This window comes from Vidua macroura, chromosome 7 (assembly GCF_024509145.1).
Source record: "Vidua macroura isolate BioBank_ID:100142 chromosome 7, ASM2450914v1, whole genome shotgun sequence".
Lineage (NCBI taxonomy): Eukaryota > Metazoa > Chordata > Aves > Passeriformes > Viduidae > Vidua > Vidua macroura.
The window spans coordinates 24,472,495-24,487,485 of record NC_071577.1 but is presented as its reverse complement, the minus strand read 5'-3'; the positions used below and the strand labels follow the sequence as shown (position 1 = coordinate 24,487,485).

General features: G+C 37.0%; 1 protein-coding gene across 1 annotated transcript in view; it reads right to left on the bottom strand.

Annotated features, from left to right (window-relative positions):
* Positions 1-4,361: 4,361 nt before the first annotated feature.
* Positions 4,362-14,991, bottom strand: part of ITGB6 (integrin subunit beta 6) — a 32,469-nt gene continuing 21,839 nt past the window's right edge. The window contains exons 13-15 of the mRNA XM_053982102.1: positions 11,091-11,210; positions 9,359-9,525; positions 4,362-8,001 (exon numbers count right to left, since the gene is read on the bottom strand). Coding sequence (XP_053838077.1) covers positions 7,900-8,001; positions 9,359-9,525; positions 11,091-11,210 — 389 coding nt within the window. The 3' untranslated portion in view covers positions 4,362-7,899. The remainder of the gene's footprint in view (positions 8,002-9,358; positions 9,526-11,090; positions 11,211-14,991) is intronic.

Sequence of the window (14,991 nt, the reverse complement as noted above, 5' to 3'; positions counted from 1 at the left end):
GTTCTGTACCTGAACATCCCCACTGTTCCAGACCCCACTCGGAGACTTGTGTTTTTCACTAGGTCAGCTTTAACCTCGAAGTTATTTTATGTTTTGGCGTGGGGAAAAAGAATTGCCATCTTCCATTTTGTTACCTCTGTCTTCAGTCGAGTATTTGCAAGAGCTGCCCCCCCTTGGGCTGAGTTTCAGTCTTGCAGAAACTCAAAAGCAGAACTTCTTGGTTAAAAATAGAGTAACTTTATGGGAATCCACAGGATTGTTAGTTTTTAATCTGCAAAAAGCATGTTTCTGGTGTGATCTTTATGCACAGCAGACAAGTAAGTATATAAACATGTACATAAGTGTAAAAAAAAAACAATGCAGTGGTGGAATTGACACCCTTCCCCCATGTCTACTTCAACCATGACAGAAGGCTGGAAAAGAGAAGCCTCTGGGCTTGGGGAAACTTCTTTCTGTTGGTTGGTAGATGGAGGACTTGAGAAGCAAGAGAAAATAAACTCTTAGAAAGAAGTATGTAAGTGGAGGAGTTTCTCCCCATTTAACAAATGATAAAAGTGCCTGACAGAACAAACAGCAGGAAATACTGCTGCAGAAGCTGGTCTAGGAGTGACCTGGCTTTGCTAGGCAGAAGGGCTGTAACTCTCAGGGGGCTGTGGTGTACCTCTTCTCAGGAAAGCTGCAGCGTTCTGAAATTTTCAAATTCTGGGAGAGAAGCTTGTTAATGAGCCATTTATGAAAATCTGGCCATTCAGACCTGTCTACATCTCTTCTGAAGTGTTTGGCCACTGTTTTGAGTACTGAGCTCCAGAAAAGGGCTCTCTTGCTGGGTCGCACTGAGAAATTCAGCTCTGTTCATGATAGAACATTTAAAAATAATAGTGCCAGAGAGCAAAAATGAGGCTGCTGTGGGAAGGAGTCCCACTTCAACTGGATTTTTCTGCCGATTTCAGCAAGATCAAAGTAATCACATTCTAATTATGTATTCCTAATAATTATCTTATCAAAGTATTTTTGTAAATATTTTGCTAAATGCAAAATACCAACTTAATTAATTCTAAGTGGTTTTCCTTGGTAATTTTATTTGCTATTGACTTCGTTCTCTTTGACTAAACAGTTTTTTACTGTCCTCAATCTAGTTTGTTCTCACCAAATTGGTAAATCCTTTCTAGTGCAGCTATAGTTATACTGACCTGCCTATTTATAGCTAAGGTATACTTACTAATTTTCAATAATAAGAATTCTTGTCTGGCATAATGACTTGTAGAACCAACATGATTGGCAACATTTTCTGAAGTAAACTTGATGGCAGTTAATAATACCTTGCTCATTAAACGGTATAATTTTCCAATTTTTGGGGATGGGGTGTTCAGGTTTGAAGCTTTGTCTGTCTTCTTTAAGGCATTTGCTGTATTGATTTGGTTTCTCTGTTTTATTTTATTTTCTATCTGGAACCCACTTTCTAGAAATATTTTTTCCTTTATGTTAATGGCCTGTTCGCTTCCTTTTTTTTTGTGCATATACATATACATATCTATATATATATATATGTATACATAGTTTTATATTTATATGTAGATATATATACAGATATGCACTTGTTTGAGCTGATTTGCCCTTGCTATTCAGGTGCTCTACACAAATGTTCAATTCCTTCCCCTGTCTTTTCTTAGACTTCACCTTCTCTGTGAGACCTATACAAAGATATGAATCCAGTGCTTGTTCATGACCTGCATCCACAAATAAAACCCATCATTAAATTCACACTAATTCAATTTGCTTACAAATTGATTGCTTACAAACCCATTACTTTTGCAAAGCACACACACAGAGCCAGTGTGTCATGTGTTCAGCACCTCCTTACACAGTAACTTCTGCTCATAATCTGAAGACAGGTCTCATTTTATCCCCAATCAGCCAAAGTGGGAATAACAGACCAGAAAAAAAAAAAAAAAAGGCCCAAAATTCCTAGCATTAGCAGTGCCCAGCAAGCAATAATTCCATCTTTTTTGGAGGCACTATCCAATATATAATTTGGATCTGAAAAAGGACAGTTCTTAGGCATCCCGAATCCACTCCCCTGCAGCCTTGGGCTGAGGCTGGTGCTAAGCAGAGAGGTGTGGAGGGAGCCATGTTCTGGCAGTCCTGTGCTCCCCTTGGCATGCCTTTTGTAGCTGTGGTGTGCTTGGAGCTCTGGGCTTTGTGGTTTTCTGAACCCTAACCCTAGGCATAACCCTAACCCTAGGCTGAGCAGCACATCCACCTTCCTGTTCCCTTATATGTTTTTCTTTTTACCCCAGAGACAGAATTACTCTCATTTATCAGCTCTTCCAGCCATGTTACATCTGGGTATAGTCACTACAGGCACTGCTCCCACCTTCCCTAGCTCCTCTGACACATCCCAACCTCGACCAGTGACACCCTTTTTTCTTTCTGCAGCCCCACCTGTGTGTTTCTGTCACACTACTCCAGTCTCCCATGCTCCCAGGTAATTGCTGCAGCCACCAGGCTCTGCAGTTTCTGTCCCTGTGAGCTCACATTGGTTAACATGACCTTATAGAACAGTCTATACTGGCCAGTTTCAGGTTAAGTCAAATCCCCAGCTGAAAATTGCCAGTTTTATGTTCATTAGTCAGAATGTGGGGTTTTTTTTCCTAAATGTGACTTAGTTTTATTTGTTAGCCAGTTAGCTTTAGGCTGGAAACTTATTTTTCAAAGTGAAAACCTCCTTTAAAGGGTGACAAGAGCATTACTATGAGTTTATGTTTCTAAATTCTGCTAAATAGCAGCTGCTCTTTCACAGGCATGAAATGGAGAGAATTGCTACCCGTGTGGCACTTACTGTGCCACATGAGCCATCCCCAGGTGAATCCTTACCTTTTCAAGCCCTCCATCCCTCTTCCCTCAGTAAATGCTCACTTGGCACAAGTCTAGAATAGTTTGTTATAGTATATGATTTAGTAATAGGTACAAATTTTACTTTTACTATAAATCTAGCATGTCAGACTGGCTGTTGACTGGCAATTATATCAAATTTAGTAGCAGGCAGATATTCATGTTCATTTGGTATGGCATTAAGGAAAAAAAATCCAATATTTAAATACTTGAAATTAAACACAGATGGCTAATGGGGCCAGAGCTGCCTCTGACCCATCCTTCTTTGCTTCTCAAAGCCTTTCTTCACCTTATCCTTTCCTTTTGAGTTCCTTGGCAAAACCTGCTGTGTCATTCATCCTTCTATGTAACACAGTCATTTTTTTGCCAATCTTGCTAGTACTGTTGTTGTGAAATCAATAGAAGAATGAAGCAGCTTTTGCAAAGATTTGCCACCAAAAGAATGCCTAATGTGTTCCCAAAATAAAGCTATTAATATTACACTCTAGATTTACTAGAAGACTCTGAACAACTCAGGAAGAACAGACAACCACTAGCAAAGTCCTATCAGTCTAGTTGGAAAAAAAACTTGACTGGGTGTAACACTTGGAACAAATATATATGCTTGCAGAAATTCTAGGGCATAATATTTGCTCAGTGCTGACATGATTTCACAGGTTGGGAGAGGGTGTGCCTTTGCACCTTGTACACTCCTTCCCACAAGAGTTGATCATGTTTTCTCAGCCGTGCTTACATGCTCCAAAATTAGACTCCAAAATCCCACAGCTAATATAAAATATTTACTGTGTTCATTAGAGAATATATGCATGGGGAAACCCAAAGAAATTTTACTTTGCCTCTTTCTTTAACCAATTTCTTCTCAGGTGAAATAATCCTTGTTTTAGATACCTTATTTTGTATTCAATAAAAATGAATAGACAGGGGTTTTTTTTGTTGTTATCTTCAATATTTTGCTTTCTGGTAAATCAGATATAGAGTCAGTCTCATATATGAGGACTTATGAACCAGCATTTAAGAAAGGACTAAAGAGAAAATGTGCACTTTGCTGTGTATTTCCAAAAAGATATTGCTGCTGTTACCCTGACAGAATGGGTGGATCTTTAGCTTTAAGTAACTTGTGCAATTTAGGAATCTGTATGAAAGAATCATAGAATGGTTTGGGCTGAAAGAGAACTTAAAGATCATCTAGTTCTGAAGAAAGAAAGAATGACATATGTCATCAATCAGTGTTCCAGAAATAGGCTGCTTGCAACATTCATCCATTAAGTCATTCCTTGAAAAAGTAAAAGGATCACAAATGAAAAAAATCTAGACATTAAATTTCATGTGCTGTCTTTTAGAGTGGGGAGGAAAATAATTTCTAAGGTATGACAAAGCATGAAAAATTTGCAAAGATTTGTGAAATCATGTGAAAACAATGATAACAACACAGGCCAAAATGGAAAATGAAGAATGAACAACAAAAAACCTTATAAAATGATTCAATTTTACAGTCTTTATTCAAGGTCAAATAACTCCTTTTTTACACAAACAAGTTGAATGATTTACTGGTTCCTTTCAAATAGATGAAGCTAAAAATTGTCTCTTTTTATTTTTAGATTGTGTGTGATAAGTTTTGGGGGCAATAACTCTGTTATACACACTGCAAAACAAACTACATAAAGGCAGATGAGGCGTGGAGAGTATTGCACTTGACACCTAAATCTTGTATCCGAGACTCAGTACCCACAAGTTACATTGCAAAACAAACTTGAATGCAATCTGGATATTTACAGTACAAATTATCATGCACCTTTTATTAATCAAATGAAAAGTTATCCATTTAACATACATTACTGAAATTACTATTCTATAGGGTGTATGAGATGTACAAATACCAGAAAATTGCTGATGATTATTCTTTTATTCAATTTAGCTCATTAGTGAATAGAAGTATTACTATTAAAAACATTTTGGCCAATCTCAAGGTCCAGCCTCAGGTCAAAACAGTGTTTGTGAAAACAGCAGAAAGACTTTTTCATCCCACTTACGACACACAAACTCATTTATAGCTTGGTGGAGAAAAAAAATTAAAAAGAAAAAAATATGAACTTTGATAAAAATTCTACAAGATGAAAATTATATAGTTAATAAAAAGGGATGAATACCCCTCTTGTTTCCAGGATGAATGCCAAGTGAGATCTTCAAAGTTCTTGAAATCTGGGAGTTTAGTCAAAATTTATTATCTAAATGAATGCTGTTAAAGGATGGCTCATATGTATGAGTCAATGATATCCCTCAATTATAGAAACTTTCCTCACCAAGTCCTTCTAATTTCTCTCTTCTGATGAATTCTTCAATTGTTTGAGTGATTTCCATCCCGATAACATGGAAGGTGCACAGGAAATTTATAGTACAGTCAGTCAGAACAGGGAAATAGCAAATCATCCTGCCTGGCTCCTGTACATCTTTGATAATTTGGAGAGAGATTGTTAGGAGGAGCAATTGGACTGTAACCATAACAAATTGGATCTCTGATGATCAGAAGACACAAGTGATGGGAAGAGGGTGAGAAGGTTTATGAAATGAGATCTCCTGTAGGAGCAGGGAATGTAAGCACCAAGCATTTGATACGAAATGCAAACACTGCTTTGTTATTAACATTTGAAGGCTGAGATATGTTGGAATATTGAAATGGGCAGCCTACAGGGGAAAGGCTTTCAACTCTAATATTGAGAAGCAAAATCAGATCTCAGAAACAGAACTTAAAAGGCATTTAATAAACAGTATAGATTTGTATTACTTGAAAAGTAATAAAAATATTTTTATTACTTGAAAAGTAATAAAATATTTTAACTTCTTTCAGAGAAAGTTTATAATTTGCTGACTTCTACATGAGAAACAAAAGAGTAACAGATAACCTACATGGGTGAAATCCAGATTTCCCTAGGCCCTTAGGCAATCCTCCCCAAGTGGAATCTGAGCAGATTCAGGGGCCAGCTTTGCATGCCACGAGTTTGTCCATGTGCCAGGGAAACAGGATTTGGTCCCACGTGTAACTTGAACTGACATCTGTGGGAGTCCAGGGGTTGGAAGGGCCACAGATGTGAGCCTTTATCTGTGCAGTTTCCACTATGAGATATGCAGAAATACCAGAACACAGATGCTAATCTGCTCCAGTTTAGTCACAGCCATCATTTCCATCTCACTGCCATAATTTTGGTGGTTCCAGCATCACCTTCTTTCCAAAGGCATCTGATACTATTTCTTTTTGCACAGATATATGTTCTAATTCACTAATAGGCAGTATTAACCAGTTTGTTTAAACAAAATAATATTTGTAAACCAAAACTAATAGTTTCACTGAAACTAGATCCACGTCTGTAGCCATTGACTCCAGTAGGCTTTGGATCAGGCCCTACAACAGGCATGGGTCAGAGCTAGCCCATATACCAGTCTCAATTCCAGAAACTGTGGAGGATATGGAGACTGAAGTTGCACAGACTTGGTAAATACTTATTACAAAATGGACATCAACTTTTTCAGATCAAATACATTCAGATCAATAATTTTTCAGATCAAACTCCCTATTTACCCTAGGGAATGTATGTGATCATTTGTAACAGTGCCAAAGTACCTTTAATTTCTAAGTCTTCATTTCTAAGTACCTTCATATGTACATTTTGACCATCTGTTTCAGAGTAGCAAAAAATGCAGCTGAAAAGTTAAATTAAAAAATAAAGTTCATTACTGTTACCTTAAAGTAGCCCAACATTGTCATTTTTCTATGCCAGCATGTTAGTTGCTTTTATACTTCCTTTTTCAAGTGCTATGCATGCTATCAGATTACAATTAAAAATTGCAATTCATTTGTAATTAGCTAAAATGGAGATTTAAAATTCCTCATTAACATAATGGAAATGAATATTAAGTGAAATCCATAGATCTTTTTGTTCATTAGTTTGAGGGGAAAAAAACCAAGCCAAACCTAAAACCAAACAACTCAGCCCTAAAGAAGTAACTATGTTGTTATGCACAAGAATAAGCAGTTTGGCTGTTGGGCATTGAAAGAACCTCACAACTATGGACATATCAATGAAAAAGTACTGTCTTTGTGTGTGGTAATAAACCTTTTGTGTGAACATTCCTGCATGAAAAGGGATCCCGAGCCACTTTGTGTGATGGCCCGGCATGTGAGGTATATCTTGTGAGCACCCAAATAATTTACAGGATGTAAAATGGAGTTCTGCTAATCCTCTGGTTTAAAAGTGTGTCTACTGGGATCTCTAATTTACAAATAAAAAAAGCAGTCTGTGTCTGGAGCCGAAAACAACTGCAAGTGAATAAGGCTTGATTGGCTTGATTTAACTTTCCCTGAGATAATCCCAGGGCCTAGGTCCTTAAAGAACATCAAAGAGCAATAAGGAAAAGAAACAGAGAAATAGGACAAGAAATAAGAATTAGAAAATAAATGTTTCTGTATAGCTTACATTTACAGAAGACAGGCAATATCACTACTTTTTTCTGGTGAGAAACTATTCAGTCACACAGGTGATATGAGGAAGCTCAATCCTAGTAGTTTAAACTGCATTCATGAAAAAACAAAAATGTTTTCTAAATTTAAACCAGCCCACCAAATAGACTGGTACAAATTCATTCCGAAACATTAATTTATGGGATTGTGTGTATGGACAAAGTAGTATGAAGTTCACTGTATATATCTAATTTAACAAAAAATAAGCTTACATGATAATTTATAATCCTCAGTATTAAAGACAAAATTAAAATTATTCTTTATGTCATTGTTTTAAGATGGGGGCTGTAACAATAAAGGGTCATTTAAAAAATATTTCTACTAACCCTTACTACTAATATGTTATCTTTATTTGTCCCAACACAAGATATATATTCTCCAACAGAATGGTTATACCACTGCAACTTGTAAAGAAATATCACATAATCAGCTGAGAAGAAACAAGTTTAGATTTGGATTTCCTGCCAGTAAAACAGTTTGTAGTGTTGCAGGTGCTAATAGAAATCTGCAGCCATGGGTCTTTTATGCATATCTTGGTTCTTGTAAGTCACATTTTTAAAAGTGGTTGTTGAGCCTCTGTAGAGTGGATTAGTTTCCTAAAAAAAACCAAAACCAAAACAAACAAACAAACAAAACCCAAATAAAAACATATTAAATGGGAGTCACACAATGTCTGTATAGAAGTAATATATCTTTGAGGACTTCAGAATAGCTTTTGGTAGCTCACTTGTGTTCCAAACCACTGAAATTCAGACTGATTTGAATTCAGGCAGCACAAACCAGCCTGGGCTCAGGAACACACTTCCCTTCACATCAGCCTGCCAGCTTAAAGTAATGCACATCATCAAACAATATTTCATCAAAAGTGTCCCATAAAATTTGTGTATCAAATCTGGCAGTTAGACAATTACAAAACCACAGAGAGTGTCTCAGCAGATAGGTGTGACTTGTCATGGTGCTCTTGTCACATACAGTACCTACTGTGTGCTGGGAGAAGGGCAAGTCTCACCTGAGCTTTTCATCCTGACCTCTCACCAATCACTTCCTATCCTTTCCTCTTGTGACAGAAAAGAAAATTAAAATGCTTCTATCATCTGTATATATCTAACTTCCCTTCCATCTTAGCATACCTAGCTGTCCTGAAGGATCAAGAAAACATTCTCAGGTGGCTTTGCCTGTAAGTTAGTGATTTTTCTCAGGTCACAAGCTGAAAGGCTGACAGTGCCCATTCTTGGAAAAAGTTGTAATCACGGGACTTTGTAGGAGAGTGGAGTCGTGTGAGCACATTGTCTGTCCTCCTGACACCCGCCAGAAATGCTTACTCAACATGCTTTTTTTGAAAGGATCCTCAGAAGCCCTAAAGCTTTTGCAAAAGGGCAAAAAAGTCAAGGGCGGAAAAGAAAGAAGAAAAGGGAACATGTGGTGTCAGCTTACATTAGGTGCCCAGAGCTATAGATAGAAAACAAGGCCTGGATTTCTCTGTCCTTTCCCTTGCATTTGGGACAGTTCCATCCACTCCTGCTCGGTGGGAGTGGGGTTGGATCATGGCAGAGGCCAGGAACAACATCTCTTTCCTAAACAGCTCTGTTTCTGAGCAGAGGGATAATCATGGATATCACCTTGGATAATCATACAGGCAGACAACAGCATTGTTAGGATTAATGGAAGACTGGCTACTAATTAAAAACTATTAATAAAAAAAATAAAAATAATAAAAAGTTATCTACACATTCTTACATGTGGAAAAAATTAAACCGGGAGATGAAACACGAGATAATTTTCATCCATTAAAGAAACATTATTCTACTTTACAGAATAGTAGATGTGGTGAAAACCCACCAGCAAAATCTATCAATTTAAAAGAACAAAACCAACACCTAGAATTTTAGAGGCAGTTGTGCATCATGTAACCAAACTAAATGACCTTGTATAAAATCAATGTATTTCACATACCGTTTGCCATTTAACTTTTGATTTTTCTGCTTCAAACTTGGCCACCTCTTTTCGGTCTTGAAGTGACACCAGTAATTTCCATATACAAAGTAAAACAATGCCAATGAGAAGGATAGCAAGGGTGACACCCACCACTATCATTGGGATATTTGGATGCTGTGCACAGTCTGTGGAAACAAAACCAGTTATGACCGTGGATAACCGATCAATAAATTTTAGGCAATTAAAAACAGTCAAGAGATGTGCTGAGATTCTCATTTGCCATGAGCTGGGCACGCCTTTTCCTTCAAGTTCATATTATTTTCCTCCTGTTAGCTTCCTAAAGGGTTTGTGAAACCAGCTGAAAAATATTGCATTAAAATGTTTTAAAAATTATTTGCTAACTTATTCCACTGCTCTTTTACCACGACAATTAGCAGCTGCTGGATATAGACACAGATTCTGAAGAGAAAAGTCAAAAAATTGATTTCAGATCTGTTTCAATATAATTATAAAAAATAGGGCTAAGTTGACAAAATTACAAATTTTACATTATTGTGGCTGGAGCTCTAGTTCAATTAACAGATATTCTGTGGGTTGCAGAAGAAAATATTCTAGTGAGATCTAGGTCAGGGTAAAGTCACTAATGATATTGATAAAATAGAGGAAACTGCATTTCTCTCATGAAAACAATGAGGGAAAAAAATAATTCAGATTTGTTGAAAATGTTGGACTGGGCAACTGGGAGGAATTTTGCATTTCAAGTTCTGCAATAAATTTTGCAATAAAATATTTCAGAGAGTCAGAATTAAAACTGAAATTTTTGCTTCACCAAAACCCAAAGAAGTTTGATTGTTTTAATATTAGGAAGTAATGTCTATGAGAGTTGGTGAACACTACTATTTTACAAAATTTTCCGCTGAACCATGGTTTCAGAACATTAGAAAATTCATTTCAGTCTGGCTTGTCTTACATGATTGCATTTTACATTCTGTTTTTGCTTGATGGCCTCAGTTAACTAATTCTGAGGGGCCCTGGTTTGAGCACCAGGTTGGTGTTCTGGCTACTGGTGCCATATTGACTTCAGTTCCATGAGTGAAATTATATTTCTTGAGAATTTATTAAGGTCTCATCCCAGTTCACATTTTAAGGTCCAGGAGCAGAGAAGCAGATGACAGTGAAACTGGTTATTGTAGTGTTGTGGGAGGGCCATTACAGAGAGTTCAATGAACTCATAGAGGTCAGTGAAAAGAAGATATTTCTTCTGGTTTGTTTTTTTTTTTTTTTTTTGTCAAATCTACTTAAAATGCGAAATGAAGTATTGAATAAAGATAAAATCTTATCTTTAGATTCTTAAATCTTAGGGATCGAGGGGTGTAGTTTGAGAGGTGTGCTTCTTTAATACTACCTTTGTTACAAGCACCTTTGTGTATATAATTTCAAAGCGAATTATAGTTTTATCACATAATGCAAATGATGTTTAGTATCATCCTCTTTGAACTGCACAAGCTGTTGAAAAAAATATCTTATTCTTACAGCCCAAGGATCATGCTGCCCATTTTTCATGAAAGGCCAAGTATTTATGTGACCATTGCATTAAATAAGTACTTGAGGAGCTCTTTGACTGGGCAGAGAAGAGCTACAAACACAAGGAGGAGATGTGCTGCTTCAAAGAGCTCTGCTTCTAGATGGCTAACCTTGTCTGTGGTTTTAAATCAGATTTCACCTACAAAAAGCAATATTCACTGCTTACCTTTCCGTTCTATGCTGTGAATGACTGTCCTTCCCTGTTCATCCACAGCCAGTAGAAATGTGGTTATACATTCATTTTCCCCCTGCAAAGAGCAGGAAATGGATTTATCCTCTGAATAATCTGCAGAGGGAAGGAAAAAATAATTCATCAGATCAAATGAAATTTAACCTTTAATAACCAGAGAGACAGCTGGCATCATGTTTGTCACAGCGTTGTCTGCAGATGGTAAAGAGTGAAAGACAAAAGCAAAAATACTCTCAGAATTTCTACTAAATTTAATGGCTTTTCTTCCATTCCCAGTTTTGTTTCGTTTCTGATTTTTCACTTATATTTCCAAAGAACTGATCCAGATGTTGTCAATCTGCACTGACTATCTAGTGCACCTTGTTACTTTAGTGTACTGTGAATTTCAATGGATTGGAAGTGCTCCCAAAACTCTTAACTGGCAGCTGTTTCGAGATGTAATAGCCCAAATGATGGGACAAAGTAACCAGTGGAACAAAGTATGTTCCTTTGGTTTGCAGCTACTCCTGCCACCTGTAGATCATGTTTCAGAAGTAGATATGCATACATCAAGCAGTGTGGGTGCTGTTAAAAGGGCTGCCATTCATTTCCTCAAAGGTCACTGTGTGTCCAGCACTGTTACAAGAGTAAATAAAGATTAATAACAGGAAACTGCCATGCTGAGATTTTTGTAACGGGATTCTGGATGAAGCAAACAAAGTGACCTGAGATGACAGTCTGACCCCATTTATTCCCGTTATATCCCTCCAGTTACTGTTGATTGCAGAAAAATTTAATCCATTTTTCCTTCCAGGTTATTCCTAACTGGGGAGTTGAGAAAAATTCATTCAAAGGGAACAGAGAGACAGAAGGAAGCTGACTTTGAGGGACAATATAAAGCAAATAAGCAATCAAAAAGTGAGAGTATAAGTGCAGAGCCGGAAATGTCATCATTTGGAGGGTAAATATAATACAATATTTTACAGAGGAAAAAATACTTTATACCTGTGTGGAATAATACCTCTGGGGCTGAATGTTTATGCTTCCATATAGTCCATGATTTGAGATATCACTGGAAATCTAGGTATGCTTTTCAATATATTTTAGTCAAACTTCATAGGATTTATTTTTTAGAAAAAAGAAAAACATTTCTTTAAAATAATTGTCACTGACCATTATTTTCTCCGCATTCAAAACCCTTAATGGAATTTCATAAGCAATTGTGCTAAAAATCTTGAAGTCCTCAAACTTTAATATGAAGAGTAATTGAATAGAAATCAGACAAGAATAGAGCATTTTAAAGAAATCTACACTACATTGAAAAAAGCCATGCTTGCTCCATTTTTTCTTCCCTGTATTGCTTATTATCATAAGATTTGGTCTTACAGAAAATACTATTAAACACCATAGAAAATATGGAACTATTGACTACCCTCCAGTCCTTTTCTCTGCTTGTTAAAAAAAGAGAACCCTAGCTGGTTGGATTTTAATGGTAACCTGCTTTTGATTTGAGCCTTGTGTTTAACCTGTTGCTGGCCCTTGGTGGCAGCACCTTGTGTTATCTACCAAGGAGACAGGCAGCCTAGAGCAGCTGATTTAATAAGATTTGATTTTGTTAGAAGGGCCATGAACTGCAGACTTATGGCTCTTGTTGGCACGTCACAGTTCCAGTAACACTGTCAAAAGTTTTGCAATGTTTGTACTTTCCCAACTCTTTTAAGCAAGCAGACTCAAAATACTAACTTGCTTACCAAGAGGAAAAAAAGGATAAGGATAGTTGTTAGCTATCCTGAAAATGGATAAAAACTTGCAAGCATGTACCAAATATCATCCAGAAGGCAGTAACTGCACATAGATTAGTTATTTTTACATGGTAATTTTTTGTTTAATGCCGTACTTTGAAAGCATGGGGAGCAGAATACTGATTATGTGCAATGATGTAGAAATGAACGCAAAAATGCCAGTTCAAGCTATTCAGAATCCAGGTTATGGTTAGCATTTTTATTTCTCTGATGCTATTTTTAGAATGAGGGATTACTAAAGAGAGACTATTGCATATGTTATTTGCAGTTCATCAGCATAAAAATTTGCCTAGGTAGGTAAATTCCTGTAATTTACATCTGTGTAATTTTCTGCATTCTACAGTGAATTGTCACATTCTTTTGCAGCCTAATTCTGGTAATTTAAATTGTATTTGAAATAACTGGAGTCACACTGGAGGAGAAATCAGGTAACAGTGGCAAGCAGGAGACTCAAAATATGAAAGACTGTTTCCTAGCAGATACATTTATTAAAGATTCAACAACAAAAATGTTGACTGTAAATTTAAATGTCATTATGCCCTTTCGTGTTTGCCTTTTGCTCAACAAAATGCTTTTTTTCTGCAGAGTTCACCTCACTCTGACTCATAACAGAGCAGCACTGACACAGAGGTTTATTCAGCCTCCAGTACCCACTTTGCTGCTGCACTGGGAATTTGTGAGGTGTCAGCACTATGGGGTAGGAAAAACTTGGGTTCTCCAAGGAAAGTATAACTGTCCCTGCTGGGCTTGTGGCAGGAGCAGTCTGGTGCCCTGTGGCTAGGGTGCTGGCAGTAGCCTAATTTAAATGTTCAAGTACTAGGAGTGAATGAAAATAGAAGTTTGGAAGGGGTGCCTGCTGTGGAGATAAGCCCAGCAGATGTGAAGCCATCAGCACCTGCAGAGCTGCTGGACACCCCATGCCCTGGCAGATCCCTGGACTGACCTGACCTGCTGGTGGGGAGCAGGAGAAACCCCTGGCAAACCCAGAACCAAAGCAGGGAGGTGAAAGGCACGACTCAGGGCACTCCCAGGAAACAGGAAAATGTAAAGCCCATGCTTTTTTGTTGCTTCACTCTTCCAGTCATTGTGTTGCAACATCCATGTGCAAAAGAGAAACAAAATTTTTGAAGAGCTAATTAGAGCTTTTACTTTTTTCTTTCCCCAAAAGCCTTGAAGCATTAAAGAAATTAAAATATAAACCAGAAAAAAAGTATACTACTCCATGAAGTTGCACAATAATCTGTCTTAAATATTATGTGGTGTGCTAGTTATGCCACTTTTAGATTGGTGGGTTTTGTTCAGGTAATAGTTTTTATTCTATGATTCTATTTTAGCTATTATTTCAAAGGTTATTTTTTTTCTTTCAGGACTTCTTGATGAGGCTACCCAAGCATTTCAGATGAAACAGTTTGCAACAGCTGCTTTTTTTTTTTTTTTTTTTGAGGCATCTGGATGTGACCATGAAGATTGCAGTAACTGCTGCAAATAAATTTTAAATCTAAAGAAGTAGCTGACTTTAACTGCAGTAAATAAATTTTAAATCTAAAGAGGTCCTAATCAGGGAAGCACAGGATATGAAAAAAAGGAAATATGCAGAAACAGGAGATGATATTGTCTTGTTCATATTCCTGTGACCTCTATATATGAACAGAACCATATAAAAGGCTGTTTCTGCTCTTGATTAGCATTCATTATATTTAAAAGTATAATGTTTTTTATATTCCTAGCTACAAATATCTTCCATCTTACAAAAGCAATCTGAAGACTTTACTAACTGAAGAGATACAAGTGCTTATATGTCTTTTAAGCCTGTAAAGATATTTTTATATTTATGAATTTATACTGAAGTATTGTCATCAAAAACAAAAGGTGCAACCTTGCTGGAAGGATGTACATTAGTGACATTTCTGCATGCACACAGCTCTGGATAGGCTGTTCTTTGTGCAGACACAAACCTTGGACATGCACACATGGATGAGTGAGGATTCATCCTCATTCTTACATTTATCTTATTTGATGCCTATGGTATATCTATGATGTGGATATAACTAGCCTATGTCCTGCTTTACTTAACAATTGCCTCTGCCATAGGGCTA